General features: G+C 32.2%; 3 protein-coding genes across 3 annotated transcripts in view; all 3 read left to right on the top strand.

The window, feature by feature from the left end:
* The window catches only part of LOC122272499 (uro-adherence factor A-like), a gene marked incomplete in the record, with an annotated part of 35,997 nt that continues 8,127 nt past the window's right edge, over window positions 1-27,870 (top strand). The window contains 1 exon segment of the mRNA XM_071185920.1: window positions 1-269. Within this exon segment, the coding sequence (XP_071042021.1) occupies window positions 233-269 (37 nt within the window).
* Window positions 3,766-11,663, top strand: LOC122270215 (uro-adherence factor A-like). Its single transcript, XM_043046799.2, has 4 exons — window positions 3,766-3,919; window positions 7,704-7,828; window positions 9,729-10,039; window positions 10,135-11,663. The coding sequence occupies exon 4, from the start codon at window positions 10,149-10,151 to the stop codon at window positions 11,565-11,567; it is 1,419 nt and encodes a 472-aa protein (XP_042902733.2). The 5' UTR covers window positions 3,766-3,919; window positions 7,704-7,828; window positions 9,729-10,039; window positions 10,135-10,148; the 3' UTR covers window positions 11,568-11,663.
* On the top strand, window positions 16,727-26,915 carry LOC107449034 (uncharacterized). Its single transcript, XM_016064430.3, has 3 exons — window positions 16,727-16,936; window positions 20,414-20,584; window positions 24,865-26,915. The coding sequence occupies exons 1-3, from the start codon at window positions 16,874-16,876 to the stop codon at window positions 25,585-25,587; spliced, it is 957 nt and encodes a 318-aa protein (XP_015919916.2). The 5' UTR covers window positions 16,727-16,873; the 3' UTR covers window positions 25,588-26,915.

Here is a 27,870-nt window from a genome sequence, read left to right on the forward strand (position 1 = left end):
TTGCGATCAGTTCACTGTGGAACGAAATATTAAAGTATCAGTGTATTTATCGGATGTTTTCAAACTAGTTATGCAAGTGACGTGGACCAATTTTTACAACTTTTAATGTGTTCTTGAATAATCGGTAGTACTTTTCTAACTTTATACAGAAAGCAGTGAATTTAAATAGGTGTGAATCGTCATAGTGCTTATTGGAAAACATCCATTACTCTACACATTTAAATTCAGTGGAATGCAGGTTTTATATCTTGGCAGTGATATTGCGAAAGGTAACATTCTATATCAAATGAAAAAAACAAAGGCTTAATCCTTTTTAATTATTTAAAATATTATTTATTATAAAAAAAATTTTACTTTTTAATATGCTATTTACAAAAGTACAATTTAATTTTGAATTTGTATTTTAGGAGGTTTATAAAGATAAGTTTTATGAGGTAGCAAATGTTCAATGCTTTAATTTAAAAATCATAGTGATAGATTTAAGAAAATAAATAAGAAATAGCTTATTTCTCTTGAATTACTTTAAATTTGATTTATTACAAAGCTATGTGACTCATAAATGCACTATTTACATGTGCATTTTGAATTGAAATTTATGTTTTGGGCAGTTTATTACAATAGCAGTTTATGAGGAAGCGAATATTCAATGATTTGATATAAATTCTAATAAAAGATTTCGAAAATAAAATTTTAAAATTTAGTATTCATGTCAAGTGTTTAATTATTAATTATATTATTTTTAAAGATTAAAAATGTTTCATATTTTGTATTAGTTTAAAAATTTATGTTTTCCTCCATCGCGCTCATGAACTCTGAATTCTTATTTTGTTTAAATAATTTTTTAATGAAAGCCCTTGTAAAATAAAACGATAGTGCATTTTAAAAGAGCATTCATATTTTTGTCAACAAAAAACAAATTTCTGAAAAGTATGTTACTTAAAAGTGTCTTAATAACTTGTTTCATTCATCAAATGTTTAAAATGTATTATTGAAGAACGAATTCAAACTCCGTCATTTACAAAATCGTTTTCTTTTTCAACTTTTATCGCTTTCTTTATTCACCTGTCCTATACAGAGGGGGAAAAAATTTCAAAAATTATATATTAATATTGAAAGAAAATTTAAAGCTTGAATGCAAATTTTAATAAATTTTAGAAAATTTCTTACCCAATGAAAATTACAAATTGGCCACATGTGAGACAACAATTTGAAAGTTTATAGGAATAAGTGATCAATTTATAAAGAGGAAATTTAATTATTTTTGCCAGTTTTGTACTTGATCTTAAGATCAACTAAGACAAAAAATTATCATACAAGAGTTGTCAAGCAAACAGGTTTTACTGTACTTTATATTTAAAAGATATAAACAGATATTTTCCCGCTTTTGAATTTGATTTTTTTGAAGAAAAAAAATCTTCAATAATGCAGTGATTTTACAATAAATTACTTCCAATTAAATATCGCACATAGCTACATTTTACAATAATTAACTTATTAAAAATAGTAATCGGTCAGGATTTGGAGATTTTGCAAAAACTTGAATATCGACAGGTTCTTTCAAAAGTGCCTCTTTCTTAGAACAAATAATAGAACGTAAATCCTAGGGAGCTGAAGAGACATAATTTGAAAATCTTGGTGAACCAGAAAATGGTAACTATAAACTTATTACAACAGCTGTCTTCTATAAACTCGAGAGTTAACTAGTTGGTTGTTTGACTTGATAACCGAAACTACATTTTCAATAATTCCAGAACAGATATTAGAAATTTTTGGTCAAGTAGTTTGATTTGAAGTATATCAAAACGGTGCGATCAGTTTTGGTGCTACATTGTCTCTATTTTTTTAGAGAAAACCAATATGTATATGTACACTAAAATGTATTACCAATACATTTTAGTGTACAGGGTGATTCTGCAACCATGAGAGAAACTTGGAGGTATGGTTAAGCGTACTAAAAAGAGCGAATTTTTGCATAGGAATATAAGATCCTGCAGAGAACCCTAGTGACCCTCGCAAACCATGATCCATTTCATCTGCAGAAGTTTGTCAGTCGCAAATGAGCTGCTGTGTATATTAAATTGTTTCCGGATGTTCTAGATATCATTCATTATCACATGTAGTCCCAGCATGATGTTGCGCCAGCTCATTGCGACCTGATGATGTTGAATTACTTGGATGCAAATTTTACGTAGTGATGGATTGAGTGTGATGGGCCAGCCTTATGGTTACCTCGTTTACCAGATTCTATCCAGTTTTGATTTCCTTTGAGGGAGGCATCTGATGAACATGACTCCCGTCGACTCGCTGAAAGGCACAGTTGCACGCCTATCTTTCCCTCCCCATTTGCACAAAGCCTGAAATCAGGCGTGTAAGAGCATTAAACGAATGATAATCTGATCTTCATCTCCGATTGTCTTAGTCTGTTTTCAGGCTATCATGTAAATTGGCTATCAACAGCAACGACAACTTCAAGTTAGGCAAAAATTCATGAGCGTGATCAGTGGTTCTTTATCTCTAGCAGTTATTTTTGCTAATTCTTGCGCTGTGGCGTTCTTAACATCGGCAATGGTGAAAATTTGGCAAGCCTTTTTATTGACTAGTGACATCAGACAGGTGCCTTTTTTAAGTACTTGTGTAGATAAGGTGCTACAGCAGTAAGTATGCGCTAAATGCATGCATTTTTTAACGTGTTCGAGGGAACGTCTTTTACGACGATATCAAGTATGAACCTCAAATGCTGTTGACAGTCACAATTTCTGCACTGTATTGCGGAATATTGTATTGCTACAAAGAAACAATAAAGTAAATAAGCATATTTTTCCTCTCATCCCACAAGTTAATCCCATGATCAACCTGTAAACTTATCAACCTGTAAACTTATCAACCTGTAAACTTATCAACCTGTAAACTTATCAACCAGTAAACGTATCAACCTGTGTAAACTTATCAACCTGTATAATGCGCTTGCAATGATTAGCGAACTAGATTTGCTTGTACATTCTTTGACAAAAATTAATTTTTCCATTCTTTTAATCGTTGAACGCAGAATTTCTATTGAACTTATTTTCTTACATATTTTATTTCGTAGTAATTTAGATCAAAATAAGCGTTAAAGGTAAAATCTTCCAAGCAATAATTTTTCAAATTTGTACTATTTGCAGTTATTTAGATTTAAAATAAACTTTATTATTAATTCATCAATGAAATTTCTTTAATTTGCAAAATCTATTATAGAGACATTTTTGAATTGAAAATGAAAAAAAATATATTTCTTTCAAACTGCTTTGTTTTGGTTTTATATATTAACACAAATATATTTCTGATAGTCTAAAAAAACTTTTTAGTAACTATTAAACTTAACTATAAACTTTATTATTAAAAAATACAAAATATGCTTGTAGAATGTCAGAAAAAACATAAGTAAAAGGGACACCGGTGTCCCCTCTGTGTCAAAGGGTTAAGATTCTTTGAATTTTATCACTGTACTTTTCAGACACCCTGCACAAAACTCTTATCCAACAATTTGATTTTATTCCTAATGTCAGTACTTCCGTATTGAATGAGTCATAAAATAAAATATACTCTCAGCAACTGATGTCCTTGAAAATAAGTTAACAATTCCTATAAAAAGAATTTTGATTCAGAACCTCTTATCGTTATCTTATTGATCATAAATTTAAGTCATCAAAACACTTATCATGAAAGTACACACAATTTTTATTTTATTTTATCGTAGAACATGAAGTCGGTTAATGCTACCATTGTCATAAGTTCGTTGGCAACTGTATGCCAAAAAGTGAATAATTCAAGAAGAATTTCAAAGATTAGAAAGAATTTATAAGAACGTTTGACTATAAATGATTTTTTTGTAATGTTTTTTCAATCTTAGCAGGAATAACCATTATGTCTTACGTTCCGAGTAAGTTAAAATATTATCATTTATTACTATTCAATGGTAGATTTATGCATTTTTTCGGACCATTTTTTCAAAAAAAAAAAAAAAACGTGAATTTAATAAATCTTGAATATTTCTAAATCTCTTCTCTTTTCGATGCATTTTTGATAGACATTATTTCAGTATAATGCAAACAATTTGTTAATTCGGAGTTGCTTTCGTCTGAACATATTTATAAAGGGATAACAACCATTTTATGACGTTATAGTAAATTATAAAGGGTTTAATTTCACGTAAATTTTAGTAATTCAATTGATCAATTGTAACGCAGATATTTTAATTTACAACTATTTTCGGTTGATTGTAATTAATTAGGACGCATTGTCTCCGTAGGTTTTTTCTGCCAGTTTTTAAATTTTTCTGTAAAGTGGCATTCATTTCATTTCAATTAATTTTTTTAAAACTTTCCGTGGCAGTCAGGTGGTTAAAGAATCGAAAACCCGTCGGGAGGGGCCAGGGCTAAATCTTCGACTCAGAAGTAATTTACATGTATCAAAACCTGCATTTATTATATTGCATGCATTAATTGTATTTTACATGCATTGGAGGATACTGCCAAACAGTGTAAACATCCATCATCAGTTCATCTGAAAACATTAAATAAAAAGGATTAAAAGCATATTTAGAATTTTTCTTCCTTGTCTAAACCCTTTCGACAGTTGAGTTATGTCGGATTAAGAAGGCCCTCTTAAGGTTCACGTCTCAAGGTTTTTACGTCAGACTTGGTTTCCCGCACCGTTTGATCTAATACTATTTACATTTAGAGCTATTTAGTCAATTTCTTCTCTTTGGTTAATAAACTCAACATTCAACTACTTCTTTCAAGATCAACTGTGGTCAACAAGATCAAAGAATAGCAAGCAATAAGTCAAAAACTACTGAAAGCAGTCCCTTCAAGATCCCGCAGAGGAGTAATCGTTAAGAGTCGGTTCCCAGAAGATCGTCTAAGTAAAGCATCACTAGCTGTGGTCAGTGTGTGGGTTGATGACCACTTTGATCAGCCTACGATGGGATCGAGGGTGTGCGGTATTGGTCCTAGTTAAACGATTCTACAGTGAAGTGCTTGACTTTGCGTGCAGGTCTCCGGGCTACCGAAACTGGGGTGTTATCCCCTCTGCAGAGGATCAAAATTGCGATGGCATCTCTTCGGATCATCCTCAGGGATGCTTCCCAGACCGACCGTCGCCAATAGCCCATTGAGCAGCTCTAGTGGGACGTAAATAAATTACCACAACAACAGTCCTTTTAAATGCGAATAATCTGAAATGAAAAAATAATTTTTGTACTTATATGTTCATTGACACCACAGAAAAGATTTTTTTTTGTGAGCAACAGAACTTCTTACTCTTTATATCAGCTCTTATTGTGTACCAAAGTTAGAAGGTTAATTTAAATTTCATCAGTATTTCAAATTTCAAGGCTACATTCTTTGTACCAAATTTTATTGTTTTGACAAATATCCAAAATAAATTTATTCCCCTTTATATCAGCTCTTATTGAGTATCAAAGCTAGAAAGTTAATTTAAATTTCATAACTACTTAAAACTTCAAGGCTACATTTCATACTACATTTTTTTTTGTATTGTTTTTGTTTTGACAAATCTGCAAAATAAACTTAATGATATTCTTTGATATTCTCAAGATAATTTTTGAACGTGTAAAATATTTTTAAAGAAACTCAATTTACTTCCTCTGATGAAGTCAAAAATAAAATTTATTTGAAGCTCCAAAGAACGTGGGATTGAAAATACAAACTGTATTCTACTAATATCAATTAATTCATATTATGTTAACAGCTAATTGTGAAACTATAGGAAGATAAAATCATCATACAAAAGATGCCTAGTAAAAAATTTAAATCATTTTATTATGCGTATATTTGAATAGTAATACCTAAACCTGAGAAAAATATCGATTCATATATATATTTTCAAAGAAAATATAAACCTGAATTTTAATTTAAACTTCGTCAATAATTACATAGTTGCTATTTATTAATAATTACTATTAAACTCTTCAATACTTTCGTACAAATTTCAGGTTAACCGAAATTAAAATTTCTTTTAAATAATGTTTTGAGTAACAATATTAAGTGTCACAATTTATTCAATAACTATTCAATAATTTCGTATAACGTATTAAACTATTCAATAGTTTCGTACAAATTTTAGATTAACCGAAATTAAAATTTCTTTTAAATAATGTTTCGAGTAACAATATTAAGTGTCACAATATCAACTAGCAAACGCTAAAGTAAATCATGCCTGAAACTTTTTCTTATTTAAATACGTCAAAAAATTTTCACATTTGAAATTCAATGGAAAACGTTAAACCATTGTACAAATCGATTAACTAATTAATAATCCCAACACTTTCTACAGTTCTGTTTTTCCTTATTTCTTCATTATTTTTGAAGTTAAAATTTTTTGGGTTACCCTGATATCTACAAAATCAGGGAATCCTGAATAATTTCTATTTCCCATGATTTTCTGTTTTTTTTTTTTCTTTTTTGTGTTTAGATAAAGTATCTTTTGATATCGAGACATTTAGCACTTACTTTGTTCTTGTTTGGCATGCTGAATATAAGGCTGATTTTTCGAATGCTCCGTCGTAATTTAAAATGCTTTTTTGCGAATAATATGCTGGTTTTATAACTGCTGTAATTTTACAACTGGTACTCGTGACTGTTGGGTTAAGTTTAGCTCATCTAAAGCCGGAGATGACAACGCTTAGTTTGAAAATTGCACAAGACGTCAATATGAAGAAAAGCCACAGTTTTGTGAAAATAAAAGAGCGTTCGTGGTCTAATTTTTTAATGTTTAAAAACTTACACTGAATTACTTGGGCTCATAAAAAATTTGCAAAAACTGAGAATAAGGCAGTGATTTTTATTTTCATCTAGGTCGAAAAATGTCTCCAAATTGGATATTTTAAAAAAATAATAACTTTTAAAATATTTCAGTTATTTGTCCGGTCTGTTCTAAAACCCAAATAATGCCTCTCAACAAGATTTAGCTTAAAATCACCGCATTGCTTCAAATGTGAGGCACTTAAATTATGTCCTTCCTTCCTCAATGGCATGACAGCCCCGGGTGGGCCCTGGCCTTCTCAATCAACTTCCTCCAGGCCTGCCTCCGCCTGGCTGTTGTCTTCCAGTTTGAGACTCTTAAGACTGAAAAGTCTCTTTCCTCGCAGTCGGCCCATCTCAGCTTTGGTCGACCTCTGGGCCTTGATCCGATGGGCTGAGCCGAAAAGATTATGTTTGTCGAACGCTCTCTGTTCATTCGAATGATGTGACCAGCCCATTTATTATGTTAGCCCACTTAAATTATGTGGCTCTTTTATTTTCCTAGACGACAGAGCTTCGAAAAAACAGCAATTACCGTCCGTATGCTCGTCAGCTAAAAGTTATCACCTTACCTTGATAGACCAGGTTACTTTATAAAACAATACTCACTGCAAGATGAAATTTATTTAAATATTTATTTAAATATTTCTTGAAAGAATCATGCTTACGTCATTAATTTTGCTAATCAAAAACTCAAGAATAAGGTAGTCTCTCAGCTTGTTCTCTGTTTAGCAAAGGTTTTTTTTTCGAAGTATTTTAATTGTGAAAAAAAAACTCATCTAATCAAACTAAATAATTCAGATCCTGAAATATATTTAGTCTTGTTAGTGAATTTGTATAAATACTTTCAAATTTGTTCTCAAAATTTCTCTTGTATTTATTCCTTGATATTATTCCTAGGTACATTCTCTGATATTGCTCCTCAGTGGTTAATGACCATGTTAAAATCTTTAAAAGAAGATGACCGGTGCTACTATGTGGCCACTACGCTTGTATCATTAGGAGTAGTATATTTAGTGAAAAAGGTAAGCAAATCATTAAATTTTTTATACATTTGAAAATCCTAACAAGAAACAATTATAAGACGAAAGAAAATTCTATTCAAAGTAATCAGAAGAATATAAAAAAGCATTAAAAAAGAGTATACTTCTGTTGTTTTTATAAGTATATTTGCTTTAAAAAATAAACAAATATACTAAACAAAAATATACAGGAAAACTAATGGTATTGAACCTGCTTTATTAAGTTAAATTTGAGCTTATTGTATCGTTAATAAATTTACGAACTGGAAAAAAATCCGGGGAAAGATAAATTTATAAACATATTTGCATCTTCATAAATTTATTTTTCCAGACGTCTGAACCTTGTATGACTAAACTCAACCATTGGACTCAAGCATCGTGAATGAGAGGAAGATAATAAATATACTTTTAATCATCTTTAGTTAACTTCTACTTATTAACACTGGTCATCTAATGTTGGATACTTCTCGGCAGTATCTTCTTGAACCTTTAACATATAAGATCAACGCTAGTCAGAATAAGAGAGAAATGAATGCGGAACTAAAATAAGAAAAGTACAGTAAGTTTTAAAAGGTTAACTTATTAAACTTATTAGTGGTTAACGTATTAGCGGTTAACGTTGTAGCTTATAAGTTGACTTTTCCCAGTTTCAAAACTTATAGTAATAATATCGTTAAGTGCTTTATTAGAGGCTAGGAAATAATTTCCGGACCTAATTCTAGACCTTGAAAATATGGTATTGACTAATACTTTCTTTACTTTGTCTTTCAGAAAAATTCAGAAACATGACTAATATACAACCGGTTTAACTTTATCCACCGCATGTTGCCTAAAACCGGTGTAACTTTAGCCACTACATGCTGCCTGCACTGATTATACTTGAAACAGCTCTCAAAAACCATTCAATCTAATTTACCACCCTTAATTGTTTTAGAAAATGGGAAAGCTTGCCAAAACTAGCATTATTTTATTGCAAGGGAATTCTTTAGCTCATGCGCTTTTTTTCTAACTAATCTCTTTGTAAATAGAATAGGTGTCTCAAAGTTATGTAATTTCCCTTCTCTCCACACTTTCCCCCTCTGCTTTACACAGGTTACGGCAAATCTTTCTTTTTTCTCCGAACCAGTTTATTCCAACTTTTTACTGAAACGAACTGTAAGAGAAAAGTAAGATTTGCCGATACCATTGAAATAGAGGGGGGAAATGTGGAGAGTGGGAAAACTACCAAAGCTTGAGACTCCTATTTACAAACAGTATAATAAACTAAAGTACACGAGGGAAATTTTTAATCTCGCTTTTATAAGAGCTGTTGCGCTGACATAACTATCTTTAACGCTATAATTTCGTTTAGTATGAAAACATCAAGAAAACAAAAATCAATATTTTAACTTAAAATTCAAAATAACGCAAAAAGAAGGAAAATAAATTTTGATCAAAGTGGTATTCAGAAATCAAAAGAATTCAAATTTTTATGTTGCTAACATAAATAGGTAATACATCCTTCTAAAACTTCAAATATTTCAAAGTATCTAATTAGCAGAAAATAATGAAAGTTTTAAAAAAAACTCACGTGCTTTACTTCTCTAATTGAACAAATTTATTCATGAGCTTGTGATTTCAGAAGGGTTCTACTATTCAAAGAAAAGTGACTTTCATATAATCTCTCATAATTTTTCCTTTTTTATTTCAATGTCAGACTTAGATATCACTGTTTAATTTTATACCATTAGGTACAGTTACCTACTTTTAGGTCTCTCTTATCGTAATATGCCGTACTTGCAAGATCGAGATTTTAGTATAAAATTTTTGATTCTTGAACAAATTTATTTATTATCTTTTAATCACTATTTTGTTATCCCAAATCTAGTTATTTAAAAAATATTTTGAAACCTTTCTTTACTAGGTATTTTCTTTTAATAAATCAAAAAGAGTAAAGACAACAGACTTACACATTGAAGAAACTGCTGATGAAATAACGAGTAATTTCAAAGAAGTGTCTAACATAAGAACGGTAAGTAGATATACATATATTAGTATTCAAGTACGCAGGATCTTTCAATGAGCTGTTGATATCTTTGCAGATATAAAGCTCTAATGCTATCCAATTACAATTTCCAATTTCAACAAATTTTCATTGGGTGTTCCATAATGAAAGCTCTTAATGTTTTTAGATTCTTTATTATAAATAGAGTTAAACACTGTGGTCGCAATTCAGTATTTAAACAATGAAAATTCAAAAACGTTCTTGAATCCTAACGAATTAATTAGAAAAAATCAAAATCAAAACATCAAAGCTTATTTCGAAACAGCTCCTTTTTGNTCCATGCCTGAGCACGAGATATTATCTTCAGAGTCTTCCATGCCTGAGCACGAGATATTATCTTCAGAGTCTTCCATGCCTGAGCACGAGATATTATCTTCAGAGTCTTCCATGCCTGAGCACGAGATATTATCTTCAGAGTCTTCCATGCCTGAGCACGAGATATTATCTTCAGAGTCTTCCATGCCTGAGCACGAGATATTATCTTCAGAGTCTTCCATGCCTGAGCACGAGATATTATCTTCAGAGTCTTCCATGCCTGAGCACGAGATATTATCTTCAGAGTCTTCCATGCCTGAGCACGAGATATTATCTTCAGAGTCTTCCATGCCTGAGCACGAGATATTATCTTCAGAGTCTTCCATGCCTGAGCACGAGATATTATCTTCAGAGTCTTCCATGCCTGAGCACGAGATATTATCTTCAGAGTCTTCCATGCCTGAGCACGAGATATTATCTTCAGAGTCTTCCATGCCTGAGCACGAGATATTATCTTCAGAGTCTTCCATGCCTGAGCACGAGATATTATCTTCAGAGTCTTCCATGCCTGAGCACGAGATATTATCTTCAGAGTCTTCCATGCCTGAGCACGAGATATTATCTTCAGAGTCTTCCATGCCTGAGCACGAGATATTATCTTCAGAGTCTTCCATGCCTGAGCACGAGATATTATCTTCAGAGTCTTCCATGCCTGAGCACGAGATATTATCTTCAGAGTCTTCCATGCCTGAGCGCGAGATATTATCTTCAGAGTCTTCCATGCCTGAGCGCGAGATATTACTTTCAGAGTCTTCCGTACGTGAGTTTGAAAACGTGCCATCTGTTATTTCAATGTCTGAATTCGAAGTCTCTTCCATGTGTAAGCACGAGATCTTACCTTCAGAGACTAGCATAACTGAACGTAGGATCTTACCTACAGCATCTCCTATAGCTGAGCTCATAAAATTGCCTTCATTGCCTCCTGTGTCTGAACTCGAAAACTCGACTGCAGAATCCTCCGCGTCTGAAGATGCCATGCTTTCAGAAACTCTTATGTCAGGAAAAAAAGAGAAGCTTTCAAGTGACAAAGTTCTCGTAGAACAGCAACGTGAATTCACATTACAGATCCCTATAATTCAGTCTCAATCGAATGAAATGTTGATTTCAAAATTATCATTATCCGATGCTTCATCAAGTACTCTATCACCAAAAGCTAAGAATGAGTCGGCATCAATAGTTACTGATGCAGTATTAGACACATTCTCAGAAATTTCTAAACAGGAAATTAGCATAAAGTCTTTGGTCGAGAAAGAAAGTACCATTTTGGAAAATGGACTTATAGATAATGGTAATAGTTTGACGAACTCAAATATTGATGAATTTTCTTTGGACACTATTCCATTGGAAATGATCTACAAAATACTTCCAATAAGTATGCAATAGTTTATGGTTAATGTTATATTTTACGCGAAATCAAACTGTTTGTTGCATTTTTAGAAAGCTTATTGTAATAAATTAATTTATAATTTTGAAAAACAATTGCTTGTGAAAACTTTTCCTTGTTCTTATTTTGGGGAAAATACAAATTCGAATACACGTAGGAATCTTATCACGGACATGAAAATCTTATCATATTTGTAAACGAATACTGCCTTCACGACATTACAAAAAAAAAATTGAGGACGAAATGCTTAAATTTAATGTACTGTGAACTAAAAAAAAGTTTTAACTTTAAATAACTTTGGCTCTAATTATCAGATTTTCACCTTTTATCATAATTAATCTGTGCAGAAATTACTGAATCAGTTTTCTGATTTACAATAATTGCAGTGATATTTCCTTGATTATTAATTTTTAAATTCATTAGTTTATGGCATCAACTTGCCAAGCAGCATGCAAAATAAAAAAGTAATATATTGAATAACTTGGGATCTAATAAATGGATTTTTAAGTACTAAGATAAACAGTCTCATGCAGAGAGGAAGGCAAAGGTGACGAATAAGTTCACTGAAATTTTAATTCTGATGCTAGATTAGTAGATAATTTTGGTTAAGAAATTACATTTTTGATCAGGAAAAGAAATAGCTAAAACTAAATATTTTATAAAGCAAATTAAGCAACATTTTCAAACGAATTTAATAATGAACTTTTAGGTTATTAAAATTTATATTTTTGACAATTAAAAAACTTAACAATATTTTGTTGAAAAATCTAATTTTTACAAAATAATTTCCATTTATTTTCGAAAAATAAATTATAATATGAGATAAAAGTTTTATTAATATAAACCAATCAATATTTTTTCTTTAAATTCAAAAAGATTATTTTGTCCCCTTTTGAAATTTTACAATATTACAAGCCTTTTTTCATCATCTCCGAATCTGGGAGTTAGCATTGGGCACCCACATATGTTTATGCATGACTAAGATTCATTCTTAATGTTTCACATGATATATCATAAGAGGGGAGAAGCCCTTAATGGGAAATTTATTTTGTTGGTTGCGCTGTTTCTAAGGACACTTTGATAATCCAAGCTTGAGAGCAATTTGATTTTTGCGAATCAAGTAAGGTGCGAAATTTGTTTGACAAGAAAGCACCGAAAGGTTTAAAGTCAGTCTTAGCTCAGAACCCCACAAATATGTGACATCACCACTCATTCATGTGGTCACTTCCTCAATTTAAACATGGACCTGAAGGGGTAGGAAAGTTTCTCCAAATCCTTATACTCACTGCGCTCAGCAACAAACCACAGGACTTTCAGTGATTTTACGAGTACGTATATCGCTGTGTGTCTTAGCGGAGTCGAGGATCGAACCCAGCGCCTCAGAAACTGTGTCTATTCTCCAACCACTGGGCCACCATAGCACTGAAATTATTTTTCACCAACATAATTAGGTAGGTAGGTACTTAATTTACGTAGCACTAGAGCTGCACAATGGGCTATTGGTGACGGTCTGGGAAACATCCCTGTCATGATTCAAATATCTGCCATCGCAATTTTGATCCTCTGCAGAAGGGACAACTCCCCTAATTTGGTAGCCCGAAGACCTACGCGAAGTCGACCACTTTACAGTAGAACAGTTTTACCAGGATCGATATCGCGCACCCTTGGTCCCTATTCAAAGGAGTCACCCACCCACTTACTGACCACAGTCACTGATGCTTGACTTCAGTGTTCTTCTGGGAACCGTGTCCTTACGATCAGTCCACTGTGGGACCTGAAAATTTTAATTTGTATCATTGAAACCTACTCCTTGAACTGTAAAAACTGGAGAATCGTTTCTGAAAGCAGGTCAGGGAAAGACGAGAATCCTTGAAAGGGCCACGACCACCCTGGGTTATCACATCAATGGTAACGATTATGATGACAGGAAAATTTTGTCAACATTATTCAAATCTACCTCTTTTATTTCAGGCTCTGCACTGCTTTGATTAAACATTTCTATATTACTTGCTTGCTTTGCTTGGTATCTCAAACATTCTACAGGAAATTTGCAGCTCGTACTTCAAATGTTTTTTGTCACTTTGACATATGATACATTTTTTTTATGAAGCACTGTGTAATTCTAAATTTTCTGCAAGCAAATAAATTGTTTTCATTGTCTCTGACAACTGTCTCTTAATCTCAACTATATCGATCAAAAATACGTGCTTGTTCTGCAAGTAGTAATCAAATTGAGCTTTTGTAATCTTGTGAACTTCTCTGCCACCTTGAGGGAATGAGGGAGCAAGATTTAGAACTGAAACAGAAAAGATTGCAGGTTCAAGCTTTAAACTGACTGTTTAGATTTTTAAAGAACACTATGTTCAGTTGTTAACACTAAACTGCGAGTATTATGTGTCTATACAGGAGAAAAAAACTCTTCATGGCAAATTCTGTTTCTCTTGCAATGATAATTTAAAATTTTTGAAAAAGTGAGTTCTGATAAGTTAAGAGTAATCAGGAAGCAATTATTAATATCCAAACGAAAACTAATTATGGCGAGATTACTTTCTAACGGGGAACTCTGGAATAATCTTGCCCTAATTTATTTGCATTTTAATATTTTGAAGAATATAATTCAAAATATGAAGCTTTAGCGTTTACTCTTGGTTTATATGAACACACTTTTTTCCATTTTTTGAATTTCAAATTGCCAATAAAGGCAAAACAGAATTTGCTTTGAAGACTTTCAGCCGCTGTATAGCGTAGTCTTGATTAGGACATCATTCGCTGATATAAAGTTCTCGGTATAGTGCAAATTTTAATATAATTAACAACATTTTATTTGCTTTAAATCACGTATCTACATTCCATTAGCTTGAAAATAGATAAAAGAGATCCTCTTCTTTTGAGACGCAAACCTCTGACCTACTCCACCACAATTCAAGAAGAAGAAAAATTTAGATTTTAAGTGTTAGATTTTAGAAATTCAGATTTTAAGACCCGAACTTACGACTTTTTTTCTTATACGCAGCCCTAGATCCAGAGTTTTTGTCAGCTCAACTTGATGAACCAAAAGGCGAGTAATAAGCAAGCAAAAATATCAAATCTAAGGTTAATCAATAATAAAAATATCGAATATAACGTTAAAACAAATTAAATTCCAAGGCTTCCTGGATCAACGTTCCAGTTTCCTCCAAGCACTCTGCAAAAGTAGTGGGTTCGATTATCTGCCGTATTCCTGGATGTATTTTTGTGGAGTTCATCTCAAACTTCTAATATCTTGTCGTTAACTTGATAAGGGAATATAAGCCGTATTTTTTTCTGTGCACATATGTCTGCATGTTTACGTGTAACAATAAATATCGGTATTCAATTCCAATTTCTTGCGTTCAGCAGTATACTGATCGTAAGACATGGTTCCCAATAGAACATCAAAGACAAGCATCACATGCTTTGGTCAAGGAGCTACTTCGTTCATTCCAATTAGAGGCGAGGGGTGCAGTTTAACGATCACCGTTAAACTGTTCGTGAAGAGCTCGATTTCCTGCGCAGATCGTCGAGCTAAAAAAATGGAGGAGCCATTCTTTATGTGAGGATCAAAATTGTGACGGCATTTCCTTCGGATCATCCGTGGGGATTATCCGCGTCACCAATATCTCTTTGTGCAGTGTTATTACAACGTTAATATAGTACTATTGCTAAAAATATCGTTCAAAAATATTGATTTCTAAGAATTCCCGTCTCGCAGTGGGGCTGATCGTTAAGACACGGTTCCCAGTAGAACACCGAAGTCAAGCATAACTATCTATTGTCAGTGTGCAGGTGGGTGACCAACTGGATCAGTCTCCCAAGCGACCGAGGATGCACGGTATTGATCCTCATTAAATTGTTCGACGGTAAAGTGCTCTTATTTGCGTGCTGGTTGTCGGGCCACCGAAGCAGGGGTGCCATCCCCTGTGCAGAGGATCAAAATTGTGATGGCATGTTTTCGCATCATCATCAGGGATGTTTCCCACACCGTCACCAACAGCCCATTGTGCAGATATAGTGCGACGTGGATGAACAACAACAACAACAATCATTATCCTTCGAATCTTTCATGGCCATGATAGCCCAATGGTTACAGAATTGAACTCCGGTCTGAAGGGGATGGGGTCCGATCTTCGACTCCGCTAATACGATATACGTGTTCATAAAATTTGTGGAATCGAAAGTCCTGTGGCGGCTTCTGATCAGTACCTTGAGGTATCTGCAGAAAATTTCCTTCCCATTCAGATCTAAGTCCAAATTGAGAAAGCGGCTCGAAGGTCGTCGGGTTACCAAAAAGGGGGTGCCATTCACTCTGCAGAGGATCAAAATTGTGATGGTATGTCTTCAGATCATCCTCAGGGATGTTTCCCACACCGTTGCCAATAGCCCATTTTGCAACTCTAGTGTGACTTAAAAAAACTGCAACTATAACCAAGAATTCCCTGAAAAATGTCCCAGATAGTGCTTTGCAGATTTCACCCATACTCATATTAGGTCTACACCTCCTGACCTAATGTCTGAAACCGCTATCTCATCTGTCTCACCGTTCCTTGTTAACTCTTTGCACCGTGGAAGTAGCTGGTTCGATTCCAGATGTAACCTTTCTGGGTGTTTTTTTTTTTTTTTGGTTTTCTTCCCTAATTTCTGATTTCTAGTCTTCAACAGGACACGGTAGTATAAGCTGTACGCTTGCATATTTATGTGCACCATCAAATATCAGTATTCAATTCCAATTACTGATCTTGTTTGCCCCTTTAAAGCCCGGGTGATAAAATCGAAAAGCATAGATCTTTTTCAACAATTCAAAAATACGCCCCGCAGTGAACTGATCGCTTAGACACGGTTCACAGCAGATCACCGAAGTCAAGCAGCATTGGCTGCGGTCAGTGTGCTGGTGAGTGGCCACTTGGATCAGTCTGCGTAGGGACCGAGGGTGTGCGGTATTGGTCCTCGTTAAACTGTTCTACCGTAAAGNCCTCTTCTCTCTCTTAAACTTGTTTGTTCAATCACAATACTTAATTTTAATTTTCTCTCAGTAAAAGATACTGAACCCCAACTTTCACCTTTCAGTTGCGCTTCGGCGATTTATTATTTATTTCCACTTAGATGAATTTGTTAGAGCCCCTAGCGGGGCTGACGCTAAGATAACCAACACATATGAGTATGAGATGTTAATAAAGTATCTATCTACCTGTCTCAACAACTCAACTCCACCTAAATTGTTGATCAAAGACTTTTTAACCTTTCTTTGTATCTTTGAATATTCCTAGTGTATGATTCATTTCAATCTAAGATGTGCCGTTATCTCTTTAATCGCAAATTTTATTCCTGTTTGTATCGTGCCTATGTAGAATCGGTAAATGGAATTATGTTATAATTTTTTTGTACATATGTTTGTAAAATTTTATCCCTGTTCGTATTATGCCTAGGTAGAATCGGTAAATAGAATTATGTTTACAATTTTTTGTATGTATGTTCGGGAAATATTTCTGAATTCGTAAATTTTATCCCTGTTTGTATCGTGCTTGGGTAGAATAAATAAATAGAATTATGTTTGCAATTTTTGTACATATTTTTGTAAATAACAAAGTAAAAAAAATTGTTTTAATTAATATTTTTATTCAGTTTTGCGTATTGAGTCGTTAATTTATCTTCATGAAAATTTAGTCTGATCAAGGCAGAGTTTCCATCGAAAATTTTAATCTACATAAAACTTGGACATAATATATTTATTCGAGAAACTTGACGTTATATATCTTCAGTTCTACAATTTAATCTTTAATTTGTTTCTAATTATGATTGTTTAATTCTATCGTTTCCTTAAAACTACAAAACTTTTTAATGACACAAATTTACTATCAAATATATTTTGCCTAGGGAAAAAGCATTTAAACATTATACATTTTTGTTAGCAATTTTCATAAGTATTCTTACAATATGTATTCGTTTTAAAGACTTGTTTTGTCTAAATTATCGTTCTGAAAATGTTGGCCACGTACGTTGAAAATTTAACAAGTTTTTTGACTTATAAGAAAAACATTTATTTGCGTGCAGCTCAAGCTGAAAGAAATTTTTAACGTTTAGATTTAGCATCCTTCAAATAAAGTAAATTTTAAAAATATAAAACAAGGTACAATTTCGATGGATGCGGGTTTTTGATCCCAAATATATGGAGAAGGAGCAGCAACAATTTGTAAAATATGGTTCTAATAGTTTTAACTATAGGCATTTTAAAATTTATAGCCCCTTATGAATTCGAAATTTTAAGTGTATTTAGGTTACCCGCGTTCTTAAAAAAAAATTAATAAATAATAAATAAATAAAATAAAAAAAAAATACTAGCAAAATTTCTAATGAGGATTTGAAAACTCATCGCTTTACTTTTTGCAGAAAAAAATTTATTTGAATAATGCCTCCGAGAGATCTCTGTTCTAATAATATTAATTTGGAAAGATAAAGCAGTTTTCAATTGTTCGTATAGAAAATTTAGTACTAGTTTTTTAGTTTCTTCAGTTCTCTGCACAGGTTGCTTAGGTACATTATAGCTGCAAAATGCCTCTTTGATACTTTCTTTTCATTCCGACCACCACAATGTCTACCACTAAAATACCATAAGTCTGGGTCATGGTAGCTTAGGGGATGGAGCACTAGACTTTCAATGAAGTGTTCCGGGTTCAAATCCCAGTAATGACTCGTTGATACGAATTCCGCACCCGGTTTGCGCAAACCACAATGCTGACAAAAATATCCTCAGTGGTAGACGGATCACTGGTTAGTCCTCTTGCCGTAAGGACTAATTATACGTTTTAGGGATTTTACTCTACATGTAACGCAAATGCTGGTTAATTCTATCAAAAAGTACTCCACGAAGGCTAGTTAGTCCCAATGAGTGATCCAGGAGTTCCCTTGTCTCCTGGATTGAGTTCAGAATTACAAGGATACGGAGTTAAACATTGCCGGTCATAAACTCACAATTGGGTCAGCTTTTCAACTGCGGTTACATAATAAAAAATAAAATGCTAGGCCATGATGAATGCAAAAAAAGGGCTGCAAGTTGTCCCACCTATCTCTCGAGATTTTATCAGCACGCACTTTAGTTAAAGTCAAAAGCAATAGTTTAGATATTCCCAATTATAAATCTCAACTTCATATTGAAATTTTTTTTTAAATGAAAACTTATTAAAAGTTTTAATCCTTTAAACTGATAGGAGTCTCATTAACGGGTAAAATTGTTTCTCGTGTATTTCTTCAGATTGAGTAACAGTATCTATTCTATATATTTTTTTTTTCAAAATACCTTTAAAAGTCAAAGCTGCCATAATTAAAGTATTGACAACATATTCTATTAAAAAAAGCTGCAATAACTGTATACTTTCTTGAATGTTCGTTTTTGTTTGAAATGTATTTGCTTTTTAAGATTTAAAAAAAATGATTAATGAGAAATTACAGAGGCTAAGGAAAGAGAGCTGGGGCCATAATTTCTTGCTCAGTACCTTCTAGTTTTAAAATAAAGCCTAATAGTATTGTCCATGCAAGCAGACTTGTTACGCATCAGAAAAATACAGGCGTATTTTAAAATCAAATATTTACTTTAAATCTAGGGTTAATGCAAGAAAAATTCAGAAATACCTCAGTAACATATAATATATGAACTAATGTTAGTCTTTATATTCAAATTTTACAGAATAATTCAGTAATGTTCTGGAATTTCCTTAATTTTTTACCGTGGATGCTCCAAAATTCAGTAGACGAACTTAAGAGGCATGAAAAGCTTCAAGATAATCATACATGGGACTGGGAATAACATGGGACTGAAAAAAAAGTTAAAACTGGAAAAGATCACTAAAAACCCTTTGTAGGTTTCGTTGTCAGGTTGGAAAAGTTTTAAAGTTACAAAAAATTTGCCATCTGCGAAAGATTTATTTAATTATTAAGAGAATAGTTCAAGGTGATATCCTCTGAAATCACTGCACAGTCTACAACGAAATAAAAATTATTCTCGTGCACTGGAGAAGGCAAAATGCGCTTTTGATGTTTGCCGGAGAAACTACAGCCAACGGTTATAGGAATTGTTACTACAAGAATATTTCACAGTGGTATCCTCTGACATCACTTTAGGATGCAAAGTGCGCTTTTGATGTTAGCCGGAGAAACTACAGCCAGCGGTTATGGGAATTGTTTCTACAAGAAAAGTTCATAGTGGTATCCTCTGACATCACTAAAGAATGCAAAGGGTGCTTTCGAAGTTTACCAGTGAAACCACAGTCAACAGTTATGACGATGGTTACTACAAGAATCGTTCAAAGCGATATCCTCCAACATCATTGCACAGTCTACAACGAAATAGAAATAATTCTAGTGCACTCTGTAGGATTCAAAGTGTGCTTTTGATGTTTGCGAAGCAACCTCAGTCAAAGGCTACGTAAACATAAAACTGTGTGTACAGGCGTACCAGAACACAGAAACTAGAGATATGGCGTAACCCCGTTGAAAACGTTACACGATGGTCATACTGCAATTTCCCGACATCCGTTATTTTTTGTTATTTATGATACATTGAGGTTCCACTGGTTCTTTAAATTGAGGCCATGCCAGTAGTTTTGCGGTTTTTCACAATCTCAACGCAGTTAGCAGAACGATGTTTTGTAATTTTCCCGTTTTATCGCCACTCCGATTATTAGAACCCCTTAGATTTTATGAAAATGTATTGTGATATTAGACCGAAGATTTTCTAAAACTAGATTCTTTTTTGGCAGAGATTTTGTCCTAGAAAAATTTCGCAATTTATGTTATTATATTATTGTTATATTCAAACTTTTTTTTTTAATTCTAGGCCAGAGAAGATTGCACAGTAATAAAGTATAAACCTGCGTTGTGTTGGACAATTTATTACATAGTATTTTTTTTAATTATACCATCACTCGATGTATATTACTTCTACGAGTATGGCCTTGGTAAACTTTGGCCAGTTTGTGCACTCACACTGGTTACTGCGGCAGGAATTGTAAGTATCAATCTTATAAGTACTCTTATCAAAAAGACTTAATAAAATTACTTGCTGTGTATACATTTCCTTTAACCCTTAAAGCTTCAAAATATTCGAAGTCATTTTTCCAAAATATAAAAGTATAATATAAATTTTGTTATTATATTTATAGATAAATTAATTGTAACTATATCAAAAAATAAAATTTCAGCAACTATATAAACGGTATGTGACAAGTATCATGTCACTTGTATGGTGACATTGGTCAATTACGTATTAAAAACTAATTGCATGCTGACTTACTTTTTATATCAAAAGTAGTATCATCGTAATATTTCATTATTGTGAATGAAACACCAAAAAAAAAAAAAAAAAAAAAAAAAAAAAAAAAAAAAAAAAAAAAAAAAACATTAGAAATGATTTAACTAATGAACTTCACTTATTAGCGCATTCGCCTAATTATGGCAGTGACCTGCAAAGGCTGATTGATACGAAATCTAATCCACCTGGCACCATCAATAGTGCTTACGTTAAATATCCATCTGAAAGTCCTCCAGGAAGGAAAGTTTGCCTCAATGCTTGATCCTGAAAGTTCCATGTCTTCTAGGTCGGGTTCAAAATGACAAGGCTGCGGAGATGAATATTGACTGTTAAAAATTCAAAATTTGGTCCGCTGCTCAACGCTGGTTATAAAATAGAATAAAATCCTGTAATTTTTGCTTGAACTTAGGATTAAATTTTTCAGTTTTTCATCCTTCAGAAAGAAAAAATATTTTTAAAATTCTAAATTTGCAAAAATATTGAACGTCGTTAGCAGCAAATAAATTATAAATAGCAGTTTCAGTGATCGATCCTATTTTCATAATTTTCAGTTCAGTAACTTGACTTATGCTGATATTTCTTGGTATTAAAGCGATATTTACCTCTATTTTTCAGTTCATTTGGCAAATAAGACAATTGAATGCCCAGTAAAATTGAAAAATAGTAAATTATTGGAAAATCTTAGCGAATTAATCCACTGTATATCCCAATCCATAATCAACTTCAGGATAAATTACCATCATAGTAGACCCAGCGCCCAATATATTGCTCGGAATTTAGTTTAGTTTTATCACTTTAATATTTTAAGATTTGTTTTTTTTGCTACGGAGGCCTCTACACTCATCTTGGATTTTAGATAAATTTTTTAATATGTGTTTATTTTTTCATACTTAACAAGATTTTGATGACATGGTATAAGAACAATACCTTTCAAAAAAGTTAGAAAATAAAAGGGTTGATTTTTAGATTAGAAATTGTACTTGATATTTTTTAGAACTTCTGGGAATTTTCTCCTCAAAACTTAAAAGCACTAAAATAGTGTAATTTGTAGTTTCGAGTAAATAATTTTAAAACGACACTTAAGTTTTCGACTTACTCAGTTTTTTTTTACTTTTTAAAACTTAGTTTTATTAAGTTTAAACTCATGAAACCAGGTTTGGAGGTAGCAAAAAAAAATTTTTACGTTAATTGCATAAGAACATGCATAAGATCTTATCTAAGAACAAGCAACTGTACACTATTCAACTACAAATCAAAAACTGATTGCAGAATTTTATTGCTTTAATTTCATCAGAAAAAATTAATGGAGAATCTAAAATACCACACACTTAATATTTCAAATTGGGTATCGGCCTTGCATTTAACATATATCAAAAGATACTACAAAATAGAGTAAATATTCATTAGTTTAGTTTTTAAATTAAATAAAAAGGATTAAAAGAATATTTATAACTTTCCCTTCCCGTTCTCACCGACTTTTGAATTGAATTGGAAGAGGCCTTTTAACAACGCGAACGCTTTTGAAAAATAACTCTTTATTCTCGTTTGATGGTATTTGAAATGAAAATGAAAAATAAGGAACATGAAATATTTTATTAAGTTACCTTTTGGCAGTTTCATAAACTTCTTATTACTCAAATCTAGTGGACTTTGTTTCATGCCCCATAGTATGAAGAAATGCAATGAATGGCTTCTGCATTTCTGTTTCTGTCCAAAATAAATACCAATTGAAAGATTCCCTAATACATGCATGGTGCGTCGCAAATTGCGCTTGTTTTTTTTTTCCTGTTGCCCTTCATTCAAAAATTTGCTCAAACTACCTTATCTTTACTTAGGACAAGTCACATAGAAAGTGAAACCTTTCACAGAATTGAAAAGACATGCTTATTGTCAGGGCTCACCTATATTGTCTCCTCATATTCTCTGTAGGGGTAATTGCTGAATTCAGGCTTTTTGATACATGATCTTTTAAATTTGGTTCAGGGACCTAAACCAAGGAAATGAGCAATATCGCAACATATGAAGAAGTAAACACAAAAGTATCTAACAATAATTAAAAAATCAAATCATTCTCATTTAGAAGCTCAATGAACTTCTTTTCCTTTGTCCCCTGAAGCATTATTTTCGCTCCATATTTCAAGTCACAGCAGTAGTATTTGCAATCATCCTGACCATCAAGGTTAAATTTTTTTAATCTTCATTGGCATGAAAACAACGGATGTGTCCTGGTTTTCCCCAGAATTTCATTCCATGCCATTATTTTTGGCTCAGGTTTTCCAGTTAGCTCAACTAATAGTTATAAGGTTTTTTCTCCAAACAGTCAATATCCATAAATTTGGTGGCCCTCTTTTTAGAAAATGATATTTTGGCCAAGTGGCTCGACCATTATCCAATATTTTAGGTATTCTATCAATTTAAAGGTTTCTATAGCAAACTTAATATCTTGCTATTTCTATTAGAAGACGTAATTTGCTTCCACTCATCGTTCTATAGCAGTGTTTCCCAAAGTGTGGTACACGTACCCTCAGGGGTACAGGAACAGTTTAGCGGGGGTACGCGTTCTTATGCGAAATATCTTGCAACAACGGAAATTTAAAAAAATTTTATTCAAAAATAAATCTACGATTACGTATTTTTCTATTGGCTATTTTTTTTGCAGAGTTAGCAGTTAATAATTAGTGGTGTCAACAGCCAGTTGTGATTTTTAACTTTTGGTACAATTTTTTATCACAGCAAAAACAATATCATCCTTCTCACTGATGCAAATAAATTTATTAACAAAACTTTGTACCAAAAAGGAAAATAAACAAATTTTTAAAAGAAAATGTTCATTTTTTTAATAGTGGTACACGGCGTTACGAAAAAGTTAAGGGTACACAAAAATCATAAGTTTGGGAAACACTGTTCTATAGCATCACATTTTCCGCTTAATTTAGTCTCTTCTCGTCAACGTTGCAATAATTTGCTATTTTCTCCATTTTTCATAAATGCTACATTATCTTCCAATTTTAGAGTTTCAAATTGAGAGATGGGAGTTTTATTTATTGAAAAACTTTTGAATTTAATGAGTCTAAACTCACTGCGTTATGTCGAAAAATTTAGATTGTTCCAGAATGATAAAATGTGTTTTGTTTTCGGTCCGATCATTTTATATTTGAAAATCAAAGCACTTTCAAAAGGAGTTTTGGAGCAAAAGAGATTTAACAAAACTGCCTTGAGAAGAGTGGAAGAAAAATAAAACTTTAAGAAAACTACGATGCTAGAAGTGCTGCAGACTAGGAGTTGCAGAAATCTAATGGTCTGTGTGAAAGATCTGTTTAAATCAAAAACAATATGTGCTTAATTGAGAGGAATGAGAATAAAAGCAGCTGCCTGAACTGTAAATTCGAGAATTAAAATTTTGGAACGAGGCTGAGAATGTCTCGCAGTGCTCTGAGCCCTTCAAACTCACTGTTAGCCAACAAGAGAAAAGTACATAGACTGCCGAGACGAAACCAAAATGTAATGCTTCGAAGGAGCTGTCGGTCAACCAGTCTTAATCGCCTTCTAAATTTAAACTAATTTTCCTCGATGAATTTTGTTTTCGATGGTTTTGCCGAGACTCGGAATACATTGGAATTTTATAGCCCATCTAAAGCATTAGAAAAATTAGACTTTTTTTTTTCTTTAAAAGTCGATGATTTTATGAATTTTTTAAATCATAAACAATTCAATTGTTCAATGCTTAACAGATTCCCTAAATAAAACCAAAGTACGAACATATCTGACGTGAAAAAAAATTTACTCAATACTTGATAATCAAATTTTAAAAGCAACGCGAGCAAACAATAAACTGAGCAATTTAAAATTAATACCAATCAAAAATGAAAATTTAAGTGCAGAAAAGCCGAAAATTCTAACATTTTATATAATATATATATAGCTTTAGAAATTTTCGTTTTGGATTTTTTTCCTGATATTAATGTTTTTTTTTTCAGTTTGTTTCGACTCTTAACGAATTACTTAAAAGAGCAATAAAAATGTTAAACGCAATGGATACTATTGAAACTCCTGCATCAAGTGACGCATCTGACATTGAATCTGCTATTGCTGCCTATCAATCTGAGCAGTTTATGAATTGGTTCTATAAGGGTCCTCATTTAGAACCTTGGCCACATTCAAGAATAACACAGTCGGAAGACAGACAAGCATTGAGAAACCTCCGTCAAAATAATAAAAAATTCCGTCGAAATTACGAAAAATTATGTTCTCAGCAAAGTCCAGATTCTGCTGTTTCTGAGACTTCTTTCATTGAGAGTGAGCAAGATAGTTATGACGAAAGTAATTTACTTCCGCAAGCAGAACATAGAAGTCTCCATCCATCGAGATCATCAGAGGAACACACAAAAGTAACACTCAGAAGTCGCCATCCATCTGGATCATTAAAGGAACACGCAGGATTAACACTCAGAAGTCGCCATCCATCGGGATCATTGGAGGAACACGCAGGATTAACACTCAGAAGTCACCATCCATCGGGATCATTGGAGGAACACGCAGGATTAACAATCAGAAGTCGCCATCCATCTGGATCATTAGAGGAACACGCAGAATTAACACACAGTCTCAATCCATCAATATCATCAGAGGAACAAGCAATCTCATCTACTTTTGTGACTGTAGCCGAAGTTCACAGATCAAATTACGAGGAGAGCGATTGAAAATAAAACTCACGAGATGCACCAAGGAAGCAAAAGGACAGTACTTAATGAAAAATTTCAAGTATACGTGTCTTAGCAGTTTGCAATTGCGCAAGGATTCAAAGGATTTAAAAATTAAGGTTACACAATTTCTTTATCTCCAGACTTTTCTCCTCCTTGCCATGGTTACCATAAGTGTAGCTTTTATCCCCACGCATAAACTGAGTCCAACTGTTTACTGTGAACCATACTGCCTAGGGGAAAACAAAATTTTGCGAAACCATGGTGACAAAGAGGGAAAAGTGGGTCGAGAGTGGAAATTTCGTAATTTGGAAACTTCTATTTTATTTCAGATAAATCAAGGTTTTAAAATGCATCTTTTAGCGAGTTTTGTTTCCATACGGTATTTAAAATTTTAATTTTAATTGCAATCTGTTTCGTTTTATATATGTATATATATATATTGCCGCGATATGTATCAAGGACTTAAATGCATATACATTTTAATTTTTTCATAATCTGTGTATATAATTTTGAGAAAAACTACAGATTTAAAAAAATTTATTTAAGTATTTCGTATAGATATTTACTTTAGCGATATGCTCCAATGCTTTAAGACATTTAGCTGTGTACCTTTGTTTTAATGATCTGAATCATAAGTTCTTTTAGCTGTACGCTTTTTATGTCGAAAATTAAATCAAAATTGTAATTTATACGCATTTTAATAGTAATTACATGTCTTAAGTGTTGTTCAAAAGATTCAAAAAATCGCAAAATTAATATGCTTCGCTATTTTTGAAAATTTTATAACACGCACTTTAGAACCTTTTAGAAACCTAAATGTATGATTAAAGATTTAATAACATTCTATTTCGTTCAAATTTATATCTTCATGAAGAATTCCAAGGATATAAATATTGGTTATTAAAAAACTTTTTAATAGTTTATTTCTCTATAATTTCAAATTTATGTAGTTTTGATTTATTAAAAATATTTACTAAAAACAAAGCTTTTCCCTCTTTTATCCACGGATTTCTTAAACTATGCTACTATATGCTTAAATATATACTTAACTATTACTTAACTATATACTTAACTTATATAAAGACTACAAAAAATTACTTTCTTGTGGAAAATTCTTATTATTTTTAAACTGTTTCCAATGTTTTGTGAAACTATAGCAAGTGTATTTGAATCTTGTAAAATTATAATCAAATATGTTCTAAGGTATGTTTATGTAAATTTATTTTTCTCACGAATATTTTTATTCATTTGTTACAATGAATTAATGTTTGCTGTATGCTAATATGAGTTCTTGTGGTTCTTAATAAAAATATTTTATACAATAAGCTTGTATTTTAAATAAAATTGATAAAAGAAACATCATTGAATATTAAAAAGTTAAAAATAGTTTTTGAATGACAAATTCTAAATACAGAGAAAAGTTAGTTTGGATTTTGTAAGAACATTGTTGCCAATGTTCCAGAGTTGAAATTTATATAAATCGATAGAATTACTTGAAGGCTTGAAATGTATGGCAGTAGAAAATCTGCTGAATCTCAACATAATAGATCTGAAATATTTGGAAAATTGAAAATAAAGCAAGTTAGACATTTAATATTTGGTGTGAGGTTTCTACGTTTAGTTTGCTAGCATAGAAAAACTTCTTAATCAACCAGTTGCTTTTATGCTCAATAAGATTTTTAATAATATTTGAAATCTATTTAATGCTTAAACTAAACTTTCAAATTATGTGGTTTTGTCTTTTGAAAGTTTGTAATAAATATAGTTAATGTTCAGGACACCGTCGGTATTCTCGCTTTTTTTTTTGTCACAATCCTAATAATTTCTCTTGCGATAGTTAATATTTCATAGAAATGAAACCATGTATAACGAAGTCTTTTCAATATTTTTGAACCACTGAATTAGATGCTATTTTGAGGCAATTTTAATTTTCAATTAAAATTATTAATTAAGTTATTTAAATTAAATTTCTTTTAATTAAATTAAATTAATTTTAGTTTAAAACTGCTTCGTAGCATAATAAAGTGTTTGTCGTAATGCTTAAATAGGGGAATAGAAAAACTAGTTTCTTGCCCTTATAAGATTTCCTGTTGTAAAATAATTATGACTTGTAAATAATTTATTTATAATTTATTCTAGGGAAATAAATTTTTTAATAGAGATCGTCAAATTTACTTTTCATCAATAAAAATATACAAAATTTTGCTTCACAGCAAAAAAATTATGTCAAAACTATAAAACATAAGTCATAATCTGTGTTATGGAACAAAATAATAAAAA

The sequence above is a fragment of the Parasteatoda tepidariorum genome, chromosome 9 (genome assembly GCF_043381705.1).
Source record: "Parasteatoda tepidariorum isolate YZ-2023 chromosome 9, CAS_Ptep_4.0, whole genome shotgun sequence".
In the NCBI taxonomy this organism is placed as follows: Eukaryota; Metazoa; Arthropoda; class Arachnida; order Araneae; family Theridiidae; genus Parasteatoda; species Parasteatoda tepidariorum.

What these genes read in the sequence shown, in the direction of transcription:
- LOC122270215 (XM_043046799.2), top strand. Translation starts at nt 10,149, where the DNA reads ATGCCTGAGCACGAGATATTATCTTCAGAGTCTTCCATGCCTGAGCAC.
- LOC107449034 (XM_016064430.3), top strand. Translation starts at nt 16,874, where the DNA reads ATGTGCCGTTATCTCTTTAATCGCAAATTTTATTCCTGTTTGTATCGT. An exon ending in ATCGTGCCTATGTAGAATCG is followed by an intron (nt 16,937 to 20,413) that starts GTAAATGGAATT and finishes TTTTAATTCTAG; the next exon opens with GCCAGAGAAGATTGCACAGT. An exon ending in TGGTTACTGCGGCAGGAATT is followed by an intron (nt 20,585 to 24,864) that starts GTAAGTATCAAT and finishes TTTTTTTTTCAG; the next exon opens with TTTGTTTCGACTCTTAACGA.